The sequence below is a fragment of the Coloeus monedula genome (assembly GCF_965178545.1).
Source record: "Coloeus monedula genome assembly, chromosome: 6".
Classification (NCBI taxonomy): Eukaryota; Metazoa; Chordata; class Aves; order Passeriformes; family Corvidae; genus Coloeus; species Coloeus monedula.
In genome coordinates this window covers 13,606,476-13,628,092 of record NC_138786.1, presented here as the reverse complement: position 1 = coordinate 13,628,092, position 21,617 = coordinate 13,606,476, and the positions used below count along the sequence as shown (strand labels likewise).

At 37.1% G+C, this 21,617-nt stretch overlaps 1 protein-coding gene across 1 annotated transcript in view; it reads right to left on the bottom strand.

Annotated features, from left to right (window-relative positions):
• Positions 1–6,274: 6,274 nt before the first annotated feature.
• Positions 6,275–21,617, bottom strand: part of INSC (INSC spindle orientation adaptor protein) — a gene marked incomplete at its 3' end in the record, with an annotated part of 87,280 nt that continues 71,937 nt past the window's right edge. Inside the window, exons 8-12 of the mRNA XM_082284347.1 lie at positions 21,390–21,568; positions 10,458–10,524; positions 8,491–8,646; positions 7,759–7,835; positions 6,275–6,403 (exon numbers count right to left, since the gene is read on the bottom strand). Of these exons, the coding sequence (XP_082140473.1) occupies positions 6,275–6,403; positions 7,759–7,835; positions 8,491–8,646; positions 10,458–10,524; positions 21,390–21,568 (608 nt within the window). The remainder of the gene's footprint in view (positions 6,404–7,758; positions 7,836–8,490; positions 8,647–10,457; positions 10,525–21,389; positions 21,569–21,617) is intronic.

Here is a 21,617-nt window from a genome sequence, read left to right as displayed (position 1 = left end):
GCAGGTGTAACAGAGCAGTGAGACACCACCTGCAAATACACTGTAAAACAGATCTTGGGTTTCACAGATGTTGGCCTTGAACTTTCAGTCGCTTTCCCTTGCATTGAGCCATGAAAATCCTTCCGCTGTCATTCACTCTAAAGGGGAGCATCAATCAGTTGACAGTAGGGGGAAAGGCTAAGAGAAACTTAGAAAGGAACACAGTGGTGGAACTACCACCCATCCACCATCTGCAACATTGATGCAAAGCATATTCTTGAATATGCATTTAAGAAAGAGTTCTCAGTGTTTGACAGCTCAAAGATTAAGCCACAGTAAGCACAGCAACTGAGACTTCCATGAAAGAGTTTAGCAATGGTCTTGATAGTAAGCAACTTCCAAGCCAGCGTGGGTTCCTATAGGATGGCCTGAACCACCTGGAAATAGTCCTCATTTATCAGGGTCTTACCTGTGATGTTGCTATGTTCCAGGCTCTGCCTTGTAATGAAGAGTCCTTCCTTCTTCTTCTTCCAGCTCAGCTTATTACTTTTTGGGAAAGAAGGTGTGCTGGGTTTGAGGGGATTTTTTTTTTTTTCTTGCTTTCTGGTGAGCAATAGCTTTTCTGGCATGTGAAATGCTATTGATCAGCTCAGTGGTATTTTGCATATTGTCCAGGACAGCTCACTTTGGAGTTCTGGGTTAATGTCCCGTGACCTGGTTTTTTCCCCCCTTTTTTTGAAATGCAAGAGCTTTTGCTGTAATAAGAAATGTGTGAGCTGGTATATTATCATGAGATCAATGAGTTGCTCTAGCTATTCCTTGTTTTAAAATACTGGCAAACAGAAGTCTTCAGTTAGTACACACCAAGTAAGTAAAGGGTGTCTTGGTCATTTCAAAAGAAGAGTCTGAACTTGCAAAATTTTCTGGTTTGAGGGAAATTGTGCTTGATATGTAAACAGCATGTAAAACCCTAGCTGAGAGAGTGCCTCCAGTTTGTCTCCAGACTGAGCCTGGAATTCATCTCCCCTGATCTGAACTAAGAGTCAAATGTCAAGGTGTTTAGACAACTCCCTCATAGAAATCATCAGCCCTTTTTTTCAATAGCCACTGGACAAAAAAAAGGCAGCCCCATGGTGTTATGTATACTCTCTCTCTTGGGCAGTCATCCTCAAAAAAAGTATTGCCCACTTCTCTCTGTGGTCTACAGAAAAGACCTAAATTACTGGTCTGGACTATGCTTACAGAATTGAACTTTGTAATAATACAAAGATGTTTATATTTTGATATATATAAAATTGAAAATTCTCCCCTAGATAAAGCATGTGATGATTTCTTCTACTGATAGAATAAGCTTTTAAAATCATTGACTTGTATTAATTACTGAAAAAAAAGGGTTTTATCCTTAGTTTCATGTAGTAAGATTTTATTTATGTTTATTTTATGTGTTAAACCTCTACAGTCGTAACTCTACAGGATCCTGGAAACCCTGAGGTTACCTCTGGCTCTTCTTTACTTCAGTGCATGCAAACTGACTTACAGAAGAAGTCAGAAGAAGCAGCATCAAATAAGAATTCCCTAGATCATTTGTGCCCATTCCATAGTTATTCTTTTGACACAAGTGAAAACACACATGGCTGTTTCTGGATCTTTTTAGATATATCTACTTGATTTATCATAATCTTTGTCTCACCTGATGAACATATGTAACAGACATCTTGTTAGGTTTATCTTTTCAGAACTATGCAAAAAAAGAAAATTTTTACAATGTGTGGTACAAAAAAATGAATCAGCCTAAGTAGATCCCTTAGAAGACGTATGAATTATTAGGTCACATTCTAAAGGTTGTGAAGAACATGACCAATAGCTGGTAAAAAACCAGTGGTAATCCAGAAAGCTTAAAGAAGAGGGTATGAGCAGTGATTTGTAACACAGGTGATCACAACAGTGATGGGAGAGACACTGCATTATACACACCTTGTTCTTCACATCGTTTAAGCTTTTTGATCCTTTTTAATTTCTTTCCAAAGCAAATTAGCAGCACTACCTGCTGCATTGTTTTTCTCCCCCACTGGTTTCCCATAGGTTTCTTTGGGTTCTAGGAACATTTCAAATATTAAAAGTCATTGATTGACCGTTGAAAATGAAAGTAAAAAATCTGAATTTCTAGCATTTGGTCTGTAGGTCTAGTGGGTTTCTTTTATTCCTCTGATTCAGTGATTATTTGGCTGACAAGTGATCAATTCATAAACTCTTAGTTAGCAGGTCTGCTTGTAAAAGTACCAAAACATGGGAGTAAGCTACCATATCTATGTTTTCTCTCGGGCTTTTGGGAGGATATGTTGGTCCTTCCCCTTGTTATAAGAACAATAAACATTTCTTTCTGTTCTAGGTGATCTTTATTACGACCATTTTACAAGATATTTTTGTTACTTAGTTTCTCAGCAAAAACCTTATAAATTTAATAATTAGCAGGACCAGACCAAGGAATGTAACTCTCTTCTATTAGATAACTAGGAATTATACAAATATATTCCCCCAAGAGGAAGAAATTTTTCACAGCTGGAAAAAAGAGAAACTCAGATCCAAGAGCAAGCCAGAAAACAGAGATAGGGCTCTCACAAAGAATATAATTATCTAGATTAGATGGGCCCGTGTTTTTCTTGTTCCCAGTTCTTTAACTTGTAAAGGGCTGAAATTATTTATGCACGTTCCCACCAGTTCTGCACTTCCAACTCCAACTAACAAATTCACCCTAGACCTTTCTTTCAATGCTTCATGACATCTTCCCTCCCCTCCCTTTAAAAATGGGAACACTGGTGAATAATTTACAGTGTCTAGAGTGCTTCTTTAAATACCTTAAATTTAATATGAATTTAAACTGAAAATCAAAGCAGATTCCTCAAAATACAAAAGCCAAGGTTATTTTGACTGTTTACTCCTGTTATTTAAAAGGAGATGGTCAACACAAAAATTTGGAACAAGCCATATAAGATACCAGAATCACTCATGTACAAAGGCAAAACCCTACAGTTGAAATCCAGTCTTCTGTATACTAACAGGCAACCCCAAAAAATAGTTAAGATATGCAATTTACAAAGACATTATTTTATTCTTTGTAGATACAAATACTATTTTAAACTGAAAAGGTCAGACAAGTAACATTCCACATAAGTGATTCATGTACCAAGTACACAATAAACTGAGAAAAACCAAACTTTATTCTATGAATGAAACATCTGGGCCCTGAATATCTGTAAACAGTTTGAAACGAAAGCTGAAATTTGAAGACATTGTCCAAAGTTGCTGGAGTGTAAATCAAAATTACAAAGAATCCTGCAGCTCACTGCATGTTTGTTAAGCATTTTTAACCTCACACAAAATTGAAAATGTTCAGAAGAATTTAAGTGAAACTACAACATTTCTAACAAATTTAACATTCATTTTCCAGGAAGATTAAACCAATACTTAAGCTACATACAGTATAGGTCAATGAGTCCACATAAATTAGCTGATTTGTGAATGTATTACACATACTCTCCACCTCTCTCTCTCCAACCTGCATATGTATATACACAGGGAGTCCAAAGATTGTCCCACCACAATACTTATTTTAATGAAAATCTCTTTATATGAAATATTTTGTTTCATACTACATTGAAAGCAAAAATGTGGATTCTGGCTTAAACAGTTCTTTTTTGTTTGGTTGGCTTGTTTTGTTTAAAAGCTGAGGAGTCACTTTCAAAGCAAACATTTAGAATCCAGAATTCATTCAGAATCCAGAATTCTCATTCAGAAATAATGAGAAAAGTAAATCAATATTTTTAATGACTCATATTTCCAAGTGAATCAAGAGGTAATGTTAGAGGTGTGTTTATTTTCTCATAAACCTTAACATATACAAAAATAAAGTGCACAACTCTAGGTGAAAAAATCAAACCTAGCTAAAATGGTTTTGAGGACACTTAGGTGACAAGAGGTCTGCTGAAATGGCTCTTTCAAGATATATTTTCTTCTGCAAATATGAGTTCCACCTAAATGTACTTTTCTCCTGCAATATAAACAGACACATTCATAATATGTACACATAAATGGACAAAATGGGCCTAGAATTATGGACATGTATTTGCAGATTGAGAGTATCTGTAGTAAATTCAATTCACATTACTGTATTTGAGAGCAAATTAGTTGTTGCCAACCTGCTCACTGAATATTTGATTGACGTGTTAGAAATTGCATTAAAACATTATGAGTCATGATGGCATTTTCTTAAGAGCTGCTTCAGTTCACTGTGCATGTGTGGAGAAAAATTTTAAATGAGATTTTAAATTTACCCATTATGGGATAAACCCTACTCCATCTAGAAACTCATATCTCTGGTGTTAGTTGAAGCTGACAGAATGAGGTTCTGTACAGCAATTCTCTACAGAATTTGATGTGTGTTTATCAGGGATTGCCATGCTATCAGAAAGATAGCAACACAATCTTATTTTGAATTAGTTTTCAATGAAATTTATGAATTTATTGTTTATACCAAGACATCCATGGCTCACATATGTACTTCTGCTTAGCAAGGAAAGTGTTAAAGTCCATCACTAATACAATATTTTTAAAGCTTTACAGTACTATACATTTTAACAATCTTGGAAACTTAAGAAGCTGTCTCAAAGTAAACAAAAAAAAGCAGAATTCATCTCTGTGCTTGCTAGAACATCTCATTCAACACTTTTTTTTGAATAGCTGCTCATGACAGAGGTTGTTGTATGTTTTGTAAGGTTTTAAAATTCAGTCAAGATAGAGCTTATTAAATGAAGAGCTCACAAGAAAGACATTAAGGCAGAGACTTCTTAACCCATACAATCAAGGGAGAAAAAAGTAGCCATCGTTGTCTCACTGCTTGAAGCAAGACAGATTTCGTGTATACAGAAAATATGGAAGGCAACCACAGCTCACAATTTCCTGGTGCCTTTCATCTGAACACCACATAACACTAAATAAACATTAATGAATTAAGCTTCTTAATATATCTACAAAGTGAGTACAGTAAGAAGGAAATGTGGGGGGTTTTTGGCAGATATCCTAGTACCCTAAAGTTGCTGATCATAAAATGATCCAAAGCAACGGTTGGAAGCCATCAAGAAAAAATTATATCTTATTTCATATTCTACAGAGTGCTTTGTGAGAAGATAAGGAAAAAAACCACTACTAAGATATTGCTGGTTAAGTAATTTTCAATATATGTAGTTTCTCAATGAAAAGAAAAAGCAAGAATTAAGAAGAATGTTGGTAAAAAAAAATCTATTTTAAAATCATGTCTGTTATTTAGGTTATCATCCACTTCTCAACTTCCAGAGCTCCTAAAAGTCCCATTTAAGTTTTAAAAAATACAGGGCTAGTTAGAAAACCAGGAAAATGAAAATTCAAGTTACAATTAATTAAACTCTTCAGATTATTTAGCATGTGTGTGAACAGCTTTTCACAAAAACAGTAGCTTGAATGTTGAAAACATGTCTGAACATGAGCAATTCCAGTTCTTGTAAGGCTTGGAAAGGAGAAAAAATTATCACTGTGTAATGATTCTAAGCCATAGGTGGAAAATTTCATGTTATGAATTAAAACACACACACCATCAAAGATTTTTCTAGAATTCTATGAATTTCTATAGGAAATTTCAGTCAACGTAAATAGAGAACTTTCTACAAGTCTGTATCCTCTAATGGAGCACACCTTTATACAGCCTAAGAATGTCTTCTAACATCATTTGAAACCAGTATTTGAACATTTTTTGGAAATTTTTCTCTCAGTTACATAATTCTATTAAAAAATAGTTAAGAACTGGACTCACACTGTAACATCCCTTTCATTTCAAGGTATATACTTGCAGCTTTTAGGATTATTTTTCTTCTAATACAGATAAGGCTAAAACATTTATTAAAAAACCTACAAAATGTCCTAACTATAGAAAAATATCAGTGATAAAACATCATTAGAAGCATTTAACATCAGAGCAACAAATTATTGGCTTCATTACCTTAATTCAACTATATTAAACAAAACATTTTGTTTGATGGCAATGATAAGGTCTGGTGTGTCTTGGCAGGAAAATAAAAAATTACCTTTGCAAACCACTGAAACAAGTTTTCTTATTCTGTTCCTTTGCTCCTACAAACCACATGTTCATGGGTTTAGAATAAATAAGTCATAAATAACAATAGGACTAAAACAAAATAAAATTGTGCATGTGTTAGCTAACTGTATACCTATCATCCTATATTGTTCACAGGTTTTTGGCTCCCATTTATACAAAGCTCTCTTCCATATTTGTGCATAGCAGAAAAGAATCCACAAGTCTGGGCTTTACCAGCTGCTGAAAGTCTGAATCTTCCAGTCCACCAGGACTCATAACTGCCAGTCTCCGCAAGGCTGCCTAGAAAAACAAAACAGCATCATTGCCATGCAGACAGGTTTGGCAAAGCCTTCTTTGCAGGAGTCCACAACAGCCATATCTAAATCATAGGCAGAACTCAAAACTGAACTGTGCAGGTCTATGAATTCTGCTACCTGGGTAATCTCTCGTTACTGTCTTCATCTGTCAGATAAAACTTCCCTCAAGCAAAGTTATTAAATGACAATTATTTTGGGGCACATTACTTCTAGACCTAAGCAGCAGCTCTGAGCACAGTACAAGCCCTCAGACACCAGTAAGAATATCTGTCAGAACTTGAAGCATCTTATGTGTCAAGGACAATATTTTTGCCACATTTTTATCAGAAAATGTCTTCAGGCAGTTGCTAAAATATCAGGAGAAGCAGAATTGCTGAGACAGGGAGGTAGGTAACGTCTCAAGCAATAGGCATGGATTCAAGGAATGTGCAGCAAAAACTTCAGTGAGACAGAAAAATCATAGTCTGGTTTGCTGCCATTACTCTGTGGTCTCTGCTCTAACCATACAAGGTTAACAAGTCTTCTTGGCATGTAGGAAGAATAATCACAGCTTTTTCAATGCTCACATTTATACTTCCTTCATCCTGAATGAGACCTCTTTAAACGAACAAGCTGCAATAACTGAGCTTTACTTTTACATTTAAAACAACATTAATAACATAAAGCACTGTCAAACAATATTCTTCAGTCTTCATCCATCAGAGCTTGTGTCCTAACCCTAGATCACTCATGTTCCCAGGGCCCTTTCACAGAATGCTCAGTGAAATCATTCAGCTCTGGCATTTGGCTCACAGTCCATGCAGTGCAGGGCCAGCAGCAGGGATCTTTCTCCTCAGCAGAGAAAATGTTACTCTTCTGTTGCCCACTCCTTGACTGGGCACTACATTGTCTTGGAGACACTAATAGAACAAAAAATTGGAGTGGAAGCAAGAAATACTTTTCCCCCTTTTTGGATGCTTTACATAGATATTTTCATATATATGTGGGAGTGTGGATAAAGGGCTGCTACCCCCATGACTCAAGGCTAATTTCAACAAACATAGAACCATCACAGAATGGAATTTAGGAATTAATGCATCCTTAAATTCCAAAGTGTCCCAGTGAAATTCTTTGGTGCCCAATAATGTGAAGATGAAGCCATTTTTCCTTATGTGTTAAATCTTCAATCAGATGATGAATAATTGACAGTGTACAGGATTATGCTTAAGGGGAAAAGCAGGAGAGCCTGACATGAATTTAAAACATTTCTGCAATACTTATGCATTTTGAAACCTATAGGGATTTTTTTTTTCTTAATTTTCCAGTATAAGCATGAAAGAAACACTAAAATGTACATACCAGACATGCCACTAAAACAGAATCACTGTTATTTCTTTCTGTTGGTGATCTGCAAAGTTTAATCAGGCGAGGAATACCTGAGTGCACAAAAGAGTGTCAGGAGAAATAATTTAGAAAAACAACTTCTTATTTTGAGAATTTTTTAGATGCATCATATTTATCTTTTTTTAGTAGATATGATCTCTAATGCAAAGATGATATGCAAATACTTAAGGGACTTTCCATGGAGCTATGCAGTTCAGAGCAGTGATAATTAATAGTTGTAAAGCATAAACAAATAAATTGGGTTTACTTGCTACTGCTCTCTCAGAGTGGAAATTGTAACTCCATTTTCTTCCCTACTTATCCTCCAATGCACCCTTAAAAAAACTCCTACCCAAAGAACACTTTCCCTCCCGTTGGATTCATCACATCTGGACCTGCTGGGGTCCTGGTTTTCTGTGCCCTGACAGACCCTGCACAAGGGTTTACATAAAGGAGTGGAGGAGGCAGCAGAGTCAGTCAGCACAGTAAGGCACAGCTACGTGTTGAGTGGATGCTGCACCTCAGGTTCCTCTGGGAAATGAGCCAGAGGTTCATTTAGCTCCATCTCCTCAGTCATTCTCTGGACAGACTCCATAGGGAATATCTTTCATAAAGTTTACCAAGTGAGGCTAAAAATTAAAAAGAGCTTCTCCATGACTGGCAGTTCCTCCCTTTTTCAGTGCCATTAAGCAGAAGACACATCCTTACAGCTGAGTTTTATGGCTGCATCTGCCACCTCGGGATCTCGGCTGAGCCGTGCCAGAGTCACTGCAGATTTCTGCTGGACTCGCTCACAAGCGGCAACTTCAGCTGGATTTCCTGAGGAGGACTTTTCAAAGAGCATTTCCATTAAAAGCTGAACACCTAAAAGAACACAAGAGCCATCGTTATCCTCTCTGCAACAAAAAAACTCAGTGCATTAAAGGGAAAAGGAAAGCTGGGTTAATACAGACCAGTCACTGTCCAGGTAGGGCATGGAGAATACAAAAAGGAAGGCAGCAATTTGAACATCAGCACTCAGGCACATCTGATCTGTGCATAAGTTTCTCTCCACTAGGAAGCTACAGAACTTCTGGAACTAGAAAATGCACTAACTCTTTCCCCCTCTAAAAGTTGGTATTTTAAATTTCACAAATTTATTTTGGTCAACTAAATGCAATTCCTTATTTTCTTCTAAATTAACCTGAAGGGAATTGCTACCTGAAAAACCTGTAATGGCATATTTCAGCTTTCTAAATGAAGTTTCAGTCTCAATGAAAGTAATTCTTTTTTGTTTGTTTACATATTTTTAAGCAAGCCTTTAAAAGTTGCCTTTTCAAACTGTTTCAGGGTATTTCAGAATGAGGAATCCTTTAATGAAGGGAATGATTACATCTGTTTCTTGAAGTTTACTGTATGACTAACTCTTCACTCCAGAAGAGACAATGTCATCCATGTCAAAGTGGCTTCACTAACTTATTGTTGCCTGCAGGAGTTGGTACTCTTCTAGTAGTACCACAAAAAAAAAAAAAAAAAAAAAAAGACTTCTCTTTTCTAGATTATTTTAAGTGTAAAGACAATTATGTGCTATTAGACTCCATATGCTATTAGGCATTCAGATTACTTCAGGTAGCATCAGAGGATTTTTAACTGTTAGAACATTTGCATAAATAATTCAGAGAATTATCATCAGAACCATGCAGCTAGATAATAATCAATCAGCATACAAAAAAGTCAGAGTTGAGAAGAAAGTATCTAAATTCTCCAGCATTCAAAGACCATTCTCAGAATGCCACTTCTGACTAGCACCTGCTTATTATAACATTAGGCAGACACAAAAAAGACTTCACACACAGAATGAATGTCAAACCCTCTCAAAAGCCAGGGGGCAAATGCCTCTTGTGAACTTCCATGATGACGTCTATACAGCAATTTTACTTGGTGTCATTGTCCCTGACAATCCACTGCAGTGCCTAGCATGAGTTAGGCCTAGCAAAGCAATATATATGAATTTTCACTGTAATTTAATGTTTCCCACCAAAAAAAAAAAAACAAAGGCACCTGTCTTACTATATTGCTTGGCCTTGAATTTGCTGGTAGGTGTATTAATACAGCATTTACATCTTCCTCTATTTCATTCACAGAATTATTAACTTTTCGGACTTCTGGTGTGCCAGTAACACCCAGGATTTCTTCAACATAGTGAATTTTGCATAATGTGGTATTCAAAGAAGTGTGAGGAAAAAACTGGCAATTGCTGTACAGTAATAAGTACGTAATGCTTCTGAACACCTGTGAAAGAAGTGACACAAAATGCAGGTATGCATGGCTCAGCATCAGGTGATGACCTGCAGCTTGTAAGAATTGCCACATTGTGTAATTACCACAGTAAAGGTTGTTGAAACCTTTTTTACTACTTAGGTTTGCATCTAGGAGTAAGTCACACACACAGAACACCAGCAATGTGGTCACAAATGCAAAGTTTTCTAAAACAGTGGCATTTTATTTGTTATGTAGAACCACCCCCAGGACTCATTTTGCACCCTGCAGCAATGTGCAATATCCAGCTGAGATAGGATGTAAAATTAAGCTTTATTAGTGAAGCCTTTCTCTTTTACCTTGTAAGTCCTACATTCTGCTCTACTCAGACTCTCCAAAAATAAATTAAAAAAATATAATTCAGCTAAAATACATACCATTTCCTTGAACGATTTCTGAAGCACACTGGTCCAACACAGACATGTTTGCCAATATTGTTACCACCTGTTGTTAAAAAGAGAAGGAAATATGAAGTCTAGTCCTACAATTCAGTAATATTAAATATCATTGTGGTTCATAAAATAAATATGGCAGAAATATGGCAAACATCTGGGAGTGCTGTTATTGAGCTGAATCAGTTCAGGTGAAATGCTAAGAATCCTCACAAGAGATCTGGAGTTTTGAGCTTTGATTCAAGGGAATATTTAAGGAATATTTTTCAGTTTTGTTGAAGTCAAGAAAGGTGTGCATGTCAAGGCACTATCACAAAAGGAACTGGACTTAAAAATCTGTTTATACCTTTCCAGAGGTAAAGACCATGGTCAGGCTTGTACCAACACATTCTGTGTTGATATGTGCACAAGCACATTCTGAGATCTTGGTTTACAGAATTTCTTATCCCAAATAGCTTTAACTGTTTTTGAGGTTAGGTGTAAATCAACTTGCTTAAAGTGATGCAACAAGCCACTGACAGAGCCTGGACCCTGTGGTGCCGTTGGCTTTCAGTCCCCCATTCCCTTCATTGATATCACATACTTTCTCACACATCTGGCAAGACATTCTTCTTTATCCTTCAAATAGTTTGCTTTTTGCATGCAGACACATCTCAATATTAACAGTATATGTGAGAGACCAAATAATAAATGCTAGAGATGGCCAGAATGCAAAACAGAAAACAATATCCTTTCTTAAGAGGTTTTAAATTTTCTCTAATCTAATTCAGGAAAACTGACCAGCCTCAAAAATAATGGTCAGTTTTGGAAATGGTTATCAACTTTTTAACAGTGCAGTGTCAGTTCAGAAACCAGCTAACTTAGATCTAAGGAGGCATGAGATCAAATCATCATTCTGATCTCACTTTGCCATTTTAAAAACAAGGATGACTCATTTCCGATGCTGTGACATAAAGGTCTTCCACTCTGGAAGGCAGTGTTACAGTGTCATCTCTCTGAATAAATATACTTACTTAGCATGCAAATGAGTTGCTGAAACTCTAGAGTGACAGGTAGAAATATGGTAACTCAGTGTATGTCTATGTATTTATTCCATATTAATTATTAACTGTGTTGCAGGCAGAGTGTATATGTTTTCTCATTCTAAATTATATCCCGTTAATGAAAATTGCTTCCTCTGTGCAGAATCTGTACCCCATGTGGCTCTCTAAGCCACAGATGAAGAATTCAATTAACCACAATTTGAATACATGCCAATTATTCCACTGCTTCAACTTATTTTGTCTAATAAGTATTTTCATACATAAAAATAGTTTGTGTGCATCTTTTGACACCAAAAAATTATTTGAGGTTATAGCTGTACTTCCTTTGTGTTGATTATGTGGCCCCCATATTTTGCAAGGTTTATGGACTACCCTAATAGGTTTGTATGCAACCTTCTTCAGAGGGGTGTAAAAAAGACCCTTATGATCAATGACCATCAGGTTCTACCTATATTATCTTTTAAAATCTTAGTAGGACTCAAATGCTAGTTAAGCCATGGATTAGCTCACTCCATATGGATAGATTTTTCTTTTCCCAAGAAAATTCATTCTCCTGTGATATAAACAATGTAACAAAATAGGATAATGTAAAGGTATAATAGGCAAGCAGAATAAAGAGTTGACTTTGAATGCTCTATTTCCCTTATGCTTTCCTATTTTAAAGTTCATGCAACTTACATGAAAATTTCCTCTGTAATACAAACCAAAGTTCAAGGAAGTTTCCTACTAAAGGTAAACACTCTAGAGGAAAACCCAAACAAATGTAGACTTGATTTCAGAAAGTAACACGTCCCTGAGTACTGGTATTAATGAAATCTCATCTCTTTTGGATTTAGAGTTTACCAAAAAACATAAGTAGATTTTTCCAGTAGCATGTCTCCCTACATCTCTAGATGTAGATTTTTAGGGGGTTTTTGTCTAATGATACCCAGACTTACAGTGCAATCTTTATCTTACACTCTCTTCCCATTATCTGGCTCCAAATTTTATAAAGCCTTAGGCAGTCTCAAAAATAACTACAAAGTCCTGTTGAATCAGCAAACCAGTTCAGATGTTATTGTGAGACATGGAGCACACAAACAGATACAGATAAAAGTGACTGCCTAAGCCTCATTTCATAGTTGAAAATTACTGGGGAAAAAAAAGATACTAAAACCTCTTTTAGAACTGAAATAACTTTGAAATAATTGAAAGACTTGAAGACATCTAACATGGAATCTCTACTGTTCAATCTCAATTTTTAATATCAATTTCATTACTTGCTCAAGCAATTGATCCTGTAAAAGAGCACACTCCATGATTACAAAGCACTGGCACCTGACACAATTTATGATTCTTGCAATTTTTCTGTATTCCTAAGCCATGCAATGAACTTGTGGTCAACTCAAAGTATAAGAAGAAGGATATCCTGAAGGCAGGACATGTGAGCCCTGGTCATCTGCCAGTGCCATCCTACCATGCAGAAGGAATGTGCTGAAACCACCCACTAATTCCAGTTCCCTAATGATGTCTTAACCTCTGAGATTTGCTATTAAGCAAATTTGTTCAGGGAATCCAGCATAATTCCCTACCTCAGCATCTGTATCTCTGCTAGTCAGATTTGCTTTGGAGGTGGATCTTGATCCATGCATTTCCAGTATCTGTGTTTTAGCAGTGCTGTCTGATGGACTGACCCAGGCTGGTCCACACTCCTTTCCCTGCCATCCAAATCCATCAAGAATTGCAGGTGCCTCTCTAAAACACAGCAGTGTGATAAACCTGGTTGCTGCAGTTTTCTCTGTGAGCTGGCAGCCCTAAATCCACTGTACTAACGAAGACCACAGAAAAATAGACTTGATCAACAAATAATCAGCATAGAAACATAGAATTGCTTGGGTTGGAAGGGACCTTAAAGATCATCTAATTCCAATCACTGTCATAGGTAGAGACACTTCCCACTTGATCAGGTAGCTCAGAGCTCTATTCAGCCTGGCTTCAGGCACTTCCAGAAATGGGACATCCACAATTTCTCTGGGCAACCTGTTCCAGTGCCTCACCACCCTCACAGCAAAGAATTTCTTCCCACTATCTAATCTAAACCTACTCTGTTTCAGTTTGAAGCCATTCTCCCTTGGCCTGTCACTACATGCCCTTGTAAAAAGTCCTTCCCCATCTTCCCTGTCAGCTCCCTTCAGGTCCTGGAAGGCCTATGACATTTCTTTGCCATCAGAGGGAAGCTGGATGATTCAGGTCAGCGTCACGAGTCACACTGCTAAAAACACCCAGTGGAACAGGCCTGCCGGGTTCATCCCACCCTCAACACCTGCCTGTTACAGCGTGCTCCACTCTACACACCTGAACCACGGAGCACTGAGACACAGGAAAATGCAAAAGCTCAGGAAAGGAATTCTCAGACCAGCTCATCTTTTCGCACCTTTTGAAGGGGCACCAACTTAGCAAAATATCAACATGCAGAGATTTCACTGGGAGTAGTAAGATTTTTCACAAGAGTAAGAGACTAAGTAGTTAACCTTCAGAACTTAAAAAAACACATCTAAGATCAAGAAGCTTTGAAGGTTCATCATTAAATAGTTTTTGGTGAACTGAGTATAAAGACATATTTGAGGGGGAAGGGTGCCTTTAGGTCCTTGGAAAAATCTCGCTATTTAATAAATTAACTTTAAAAATAGCATCATTATTTCATATTTTTCAAATGTCAATACAGCATCATCTTCTTAGTCTTGCAGTTGCCCTGCAAATTAGTCTGAAATCTAATTTAATATCTCTATTTTTATAAGCAAAATAAGTAAACAGATATTAAACAGATACCTCTCTTAAATGACAATATCATATATTTTTATAAAATTGGTGGTGTTGATCTTCTTTGGTTATTCTATACATATATTTCATAATTTACAATTTGTTTTTATTTCCACAGCTTCCTTCCACTCCCTCAGACTTTCACACGTATTGAATTTATGAGTGGTGAACCTTCCTTTTCAGTTCTGTAGTCTACTTTGCACTAAACTGTAGAAATTTGAGTTGTCAAGAGCAATTTAAATTTGAGAAACCACGGTTAATTAAAAACCTTTAAAATAGTTTTGTTCAAACTGCAGTCACCTTGAAAATTGTTGTTGCTAAAATATGTAATTACTAACACTATAACAACACTTTTCTAAACAACTAATGGCAACTAATGCTCACCAACCAGTGCACAGAGATACTGAATATTTGATGCAAAAGTGAAAACTAGATACAAATGCTTTGCTATAAAATAAGATACACTGAAAGTGTAAACCTGTGTAAATCTATCAAAGGGGTTTAAACTTAAAGAATACTTAAGAAACAGAAGGCTTCTCTGATAACTTTCCCTTAGTGGGAGATTTAGGATGATCTGAAAGTATCTCCCATTATTGTGAAACCAGCTACTCAGGAAGAAAGATGCCATAGGATTTGGAGGATGAAAGCACATATTTTAGCCTGTTAAAGGGCCAATATCTTACACAATTGAGGGTCTCTTACCTCATTTGTGGGAGGGGGGTGTCTACAGAGGTGGAAGGTGTGATGCTAATATACTTTTATTGATAATAAAGGTACCCTGCTCAGTAGGCTTTTATCAACAGTCCTGACATAAAAAGAAAGACACAAGCTCAAAAAAAGAATTAGCAAGTAATTTAATAAAGTGGCAAAGTAGATCAATATAGAATTGCTAATTCTCTTAGTTAATTACTCCTTTAAGGCTGATTGATTGCTAAGTAATATTAATTTTTGTACATATTATAGGAGCATTTTGTAATTCACTCAAATAAATGACATAAGCATAAATGATAGTGTGCCTGCAAAGTTCCAGATACCCATCTTCAGAAACAAAGTGGCACCTGAACACTACTCAGAAGCAAGACAGAGTCTCTGTTTCTGAAGGTAAATTAAAATCATCTGAACATCACAATTCAAGATCCATCCACAGGGAGACAGCAAGAGAGTACATATAGCAGGGATCAAGAACAGGCATTACAGCAAGTTGAGGGAGAAAAAACCTTTCAAGATGTTATCTACTGGGAGAAAAAAACTTCACTAAGAAGTCTCTAGAAATATTTTCTGGGGCATTATATTGCTTAAAAAGAGAAAATAATTTCAATTGTTTCTGATAGCCATATTTGTGATTGGGAATTTAGTTTTTCTCCCTGAAAACAGGAAATAAATACACCTAGATGAGCAGAAGAAGCTAACATCCCCATAAAATAATAACAGTGGTTGGAGACAGGATCTGCTTGCAAAGTCTAGGTTTATTCTGAGTCTGTGCCAAGGAACTGTATTCTTGGCATGCTGAGGCATAGCAACAGGGACTAAAGCTGTAGGAAGCTTATATTTTGGAACAAAGGATGTCTTTACTACATTTTTATTTACTTTACTTCCTATTGCTGACTAATCTAGATAAGGAATAGGCAGAATATCCAGGTTCTCACATTATTTGTTTATAAAAAAGCACATAGGACATGCACCCTGTATGGGTCACATTGTGAAAGAACACATCCCATAAACCAGGGCATGTAACTAGAAGAGTGATTGAGTTAGTGGCCACAGTTTTCTGTCTTTCAGGTTAAAACCTGGTGGGGGGAAAGAATAACCATCTCTCAGACTTCCTCCAAGGAGTTGAAAAGCCTCTCATGTTTTGAAACAGGCTCAACCAGCCAAAGGCACCTAAGACATCTGATCTCCCCAGAGTACAAATTAGCTTTTCAATACAAATTAGCTCTTCAACTGAGCAGAGATTTTATTCTTCCAACTGAGCTCCTTGCTTTGCAAGTGGGAGCACACTGTCTTATCCCGCATAGAATCTGAAATATGAAAGGCAGAATTGTAACTAAGCAGGAATTTTGTCTCAAAAATTTTAGTGCTTAAGATAGAGAGCTGGACCCCTGAAGTATAACAATCCATAACACTGACCACATAATGCCAGTCAGTACTGTTATTTATTTATGCTGGTCACATGTGTGATGTGGGGATCTGTTAACCCACTGCTTTTCCTATTTCACATGATCCCCCTATTCCCTGCCCCAGTCCTGGCCACTCCCTCGGTTTCTCCCTATTTGTTCCTGTACCCCAACCCCACCCAGGGACCACCCTTGGGCCCCTGACAAAACCACCCCACACCCAGATCACGAGGTCTCTCTACCTCTGAACATTGTGGGGACGAGGTGTGATTAAAGCCATCTCAAACCCTCATGAGAGACCCTTCTCTACCTTCTTTACCACCTCTGCTGGCTGCCAGACCCAGATGGAGGGGCTGTCCGAAATGGACTCGGGGGTGTGACTGATTGCACGGCCCTAAGAAACCCTCGCTGAGCTCTCAGGGAGCAGCAGCCTGCTAGGCAGAGTCCAGTGGTTACAACAGTGCACGAAAAGAAAGAGATAACCAGTTGAAAAGAAAAAAAAGACATCAGGAAAATTATTATTACAGTCTTACATGGGCAACTTATTTGAATATCAATAATATAATGGTGTGGTTAAAATTCAGATAGTCAGGTGACTCTTGGCCTAATTTTCATTCTTTCATTTGTTACTGGCATTCATGTTTCTCTTGATTTCTTAAGCTTTTTTAATTTTTTTTTTTTTAATTTATCTGTTCTCTTTCTAGTTATATTAGTTTAAATCATGTTTTTTCAGTGTGATCTAGTCAATACTGGAAAGGATCCCACAATTTTAATGTACAGTTTACCAAGCACAGTGCACAGCCAGGCCTCTCAGAGATCATGGTACTAATGTCAGAGCTGGATATTAACAGAGACCTGTGCAAGAAAATGGTACAGATACCCTTTTATGACCTTGTCCGTATGTGAAGGCTTTGTTAATAAACTCCCCAGTATTCAAGAGCCTCACATTGAGAAATAGTACTGCAAGTTTCTCTCATACAGACAGGGATTTTCAAAAGAAATCTAAAAGAGCTGTTAATACTCTTCTCATTAGAAACATAATTCTCAAAGTGTTTTACCTGGGGTTCAACAATATTTAAAAAGCAAAACTTCTTTGTATTAAAGTAACAACTGTCTCTAATCGCCTTTTGACGCTACAATCTCTATTTAAGGAGGAAAAAAGTGAGGAAAGACGGTAAAAAAAAAAACCACAAATGCCTGATAAGGAAAGGAAAGATGAAGAGCAGAGAAAAAATGTGGAACCTAGAGGAAAAATGGTATTAAGGATTTAAAATCTTAAGTGAGAGAAGATCTCAATGACAAAACCAGCAGCATCTCCTAAATACCAAGAAAACAGGAAAGAATTTATCAGAAGAAAAAGAAAAAAAAAGCAGCAACCATTTTCATTTTTTCCTTCCAACTTAATAGCCTTTCTCCACCTCAAACTGTTTTGAAACTTAATTCACTGATTTTAGACCTAAGAATAACCACTTTAAAATGTGTTCACTGCACATTAATTCTTTGTCTGCCTGAATAAGAGAAGATCAGAAAGTGTTAGGCTATACCTCCACAACTTCACAGGTAAGGTGAGAATACTAACAACACTGAAGAGACAAGTGGGAATGCAGAGAGAAAAGTTTTATTATATATAAACATACTGTGCCCACACATACATATTTCATATTTTTCCATGTAGAGTCTAAGATGATGGTTAAAGTCAAGAAGACCCTGAATGATAAGGGGTTTGGCTAAACCCCTCTCCTGACAGGGCTTAAACTCCATTAAGACTGTATATGTATATACTACACTGCTGAATTTAGGCATGAGCCCTTCTGATAGGATATTTTTATACTTCTTTGAAGTAAAAAACCCCCTCTTCAGAAAATAACTGCCTGCAGAAAGAAAAGTAACATGGTACATTCATATGCATTTTGACCCAAAAGAGGGGACTAAAGAATATGGAAAATAACTAAGGAATCTGGAAAATACTGCTTTATGACAATACTTATACCACGTTTTTTGCTAAATACTGAGGAATCTCAGCATAATGTTGCTGGCTACAGAAACTGTCACATGCTTCTATAAAATGGACAACGATAATTTTGTTTATCAGTAAGTCCAACTCTCAGTTCTAGATTTCTTTCCTGACCTAATCTAACACTGCCTTGGAACTGAAAGAAGAAGTAGCTTGGTTTTCAGATAGTGAAGACAGGAAATGTTTGTTATCATTTACACAAAAAAGCTTTCCAGAAGTCAAAAGGCAGAACATTTTTAAAGGTGCTCGAGCAGTAAAATACTTCTTGCAGACAACACACAATGTATCCAACATCCAGCTCCTGGGAAGACTGTTATTTATTTGTACCATCACAGAGGATGGTAATTAATAATAATTCTATGTCCTGTATAGAAGGACATAGTGTGAATTTAAGATGAGATAAAATGGCACAAAGGAAAACAAAGTTCACTGTTCCTTCCCTGCATTTCAGCTGTCTTTCTCCCATTTTTGGCTTGCAGAGTAAAGCACACTTCAGTCTAGCAAATTAAACTTTCTTAAATCAGCATTAATGCTAAAGTAGTAATATAGTTAGAAATATTAGGTGGTTTTCTATAAGTAGCTGTGTTAATTCAATTAAAGTTTTGTATGAAAAACATAGCATTTAAGTTTGAGGAGCTCTTTTATACAATTTTATAATTCAGATAATATTTTGTTATATCTGCTATGAATCTTCTTAATTCGTTTAATGGTTTCAACATCTAGTATAACTCAATTCCAAATCATCTGTTTGACTGGTCAGGATGACTTGATCATTCAGAATGGGCATTAGTCCATGAAAATACATTTCACATTTTTTGCATATTCCAAAATAAAATCTTGAATCAAAAAATTTTCAAACCTACTCATCCTTAATGTACATCTCCCTAGGCAAATGTCTACTGCCTGGGACATAATACTATATATACTGGGAAAAGATATTGACTACATTAGTTGCCTAAAAGGATGTACAATCAAAAACCAAAATGGCAATTTATGATACCCTTATAAAATATAGTATTGTACTGGTTTTTTTCTTTTCAGCTGAGAGTATTTTCCTCATTGCAACTAGGCACAGAGTAATTTAAAAGACAATGTATTCCATAAAACTGCCAGAATTGGCAGATACCGCCCCCACCCCCAAATACATGACTGAGCAATTTAGTCAAACACACACTTGTTCAGGAATTTGAAGGAAGACTTCCACATTACCAAAACTTCTTGACTGGTAGCTCTTAAAAGACAAGATGAGCAGCACTCAGATCCCACCTGGACATTCAGTGCTCAATAAAAGAAGACCCCAAGGTAGGATTTTATACTTTCCATTGCTGCAGGAGCCAAGGAGTCGGCTCAGAAGCTTCCTGCAGCACACCACAGAGAATATCACCCTTTCTGCTCTAATTTTTCATTCTGAGATGGAAGGTGAGGGGTTATGGGGGATGAAATCTCATCAGTTCTTGGAAGGATGCCATTCAGTTTGCTGTTCATCCAGCTAGTGAGATGAACTTGCAGCTTGTAGGTTGTAAAAGGCCTGGAACTAGTCTGTCACCTAAAAAAAGTCATAGCTATTTCTTTCAATGTCTGCCTGCCTCATAAAAAGAAGGTGCTTGGTGTGCTACCCTCACAGCAAACTGCAAACTCACAGGTGACAGCAGAATTCAGATGAGGGTATAAAGAAATAAGGAAATCAAAACTATGAGAGCATACGGGAGGAATAAAACAAAAAGGACTTGAAGAATGCTACATATGTAATAGTACACAGCCATGTCAACACCACAGCTGGTATCCTTGACTTTGCCCAAAGAGCAGCACAGTAATTATGGCTTAATTCTATCTTTTTATGCACTGTCCTGAGCTGAAAAGCTAGTAAGTGTTATTAATATGAGCTAGGTTACCTAGTAACCCCTGTAGAACACCAATAATCAGTTTCTAGGGTCCACTGTGCCTTAATCTCCAAGGCCAAGCTCCTGGTTAAGGGTGAACAAAGCCTTCTTTGACAGTGCAGATCCTAAATCTACCACAATTCATCTCTTGGCTACTTCAGAGGTGTGAAGGGGAAGGTTGTGAGGCCTGAATGATGGACTTTTAGTTACAATCACAAGGTCTCTTGAACAGAAGTAGATTAAGGGAGCTGAGTACCAACCTCCATCCCTCAGCAGTGACTGCTGGAACCCTCAGGCCTCATGCACATTACTCTGCTGAGGCAAAATTAATCTCTGAGATGCCAAATAAGCAGTGCCTCTGCAGCACCCCATTGCATAGGAGTTCCTGAGAGGAGCAAAGGAATTCCCTCTGATTTCATCCGTGCATTACCATAGACCATAAGTATTCTGTGTCCCTTTACAAAAAAAAAAAATTAAAATAATGGTGAGAAGGAAAGAGAAGGGCAAAAGTACATTAGCAGTATTTGCCAATAAAAATTTTCAAACCATCTACCAGGCAGTGAGGACTTGGTCCAAAGCCCACCGACGTCAATGGGCTGGGGATCAGATCCTTATTCAGCTTTTGGAGCTAGTTCTTCTTTGAGCTGACAACCGTTTATTTAGGCTCCATATATAACTTTGCCTCAAAGCTCCATCCGGTCAAGTTTTGAACCACTCCAAAGACAGATCGACCACCTCTCTGGGTCTCTGTTTCACTGTTTGGCCAAATTCATGATGGAAAAAAAAAATTGACTATCTTAGATGTATGAAACTGCACCTTTTTTTTTTTTTTTTTTTGAAATCACATTAAAGTTGTCATATTTTGTAGTGCTCATTAAAAACAAAAACACAAGAAACCAAAATCAAGGAAGGAGCTGAAGCAGATAAAGAAAGAGGCATATATTGAAAAGAACCAAGAAAGGAATACATGAAAGAAACTTAGGTCTGACTATGCCAAAACAGACACAGTGCTGAAATCTGTTGGCTTTTACACAAATGTGACAGGGGCTTGCTGAGAAATTCCTCACCTGATCCCGAGAATATGGAGTATCCACTATGCGTTTGTCGGAACATGCTGCTAGGAGAATCTTCATTGCATTTAACTGAAGCAATATTTCACAAGCCATGGTATCAAAGAAAGTAATATTGGCAAGAGCTGCTGAAGCCAGCAGGAAAACTTCACCTGATGAGGCTTCTTGGCACAGTTCTAGGAATGCAGAAAATAAACTGAATAAAAGTCATTCTTTCATTGCAGC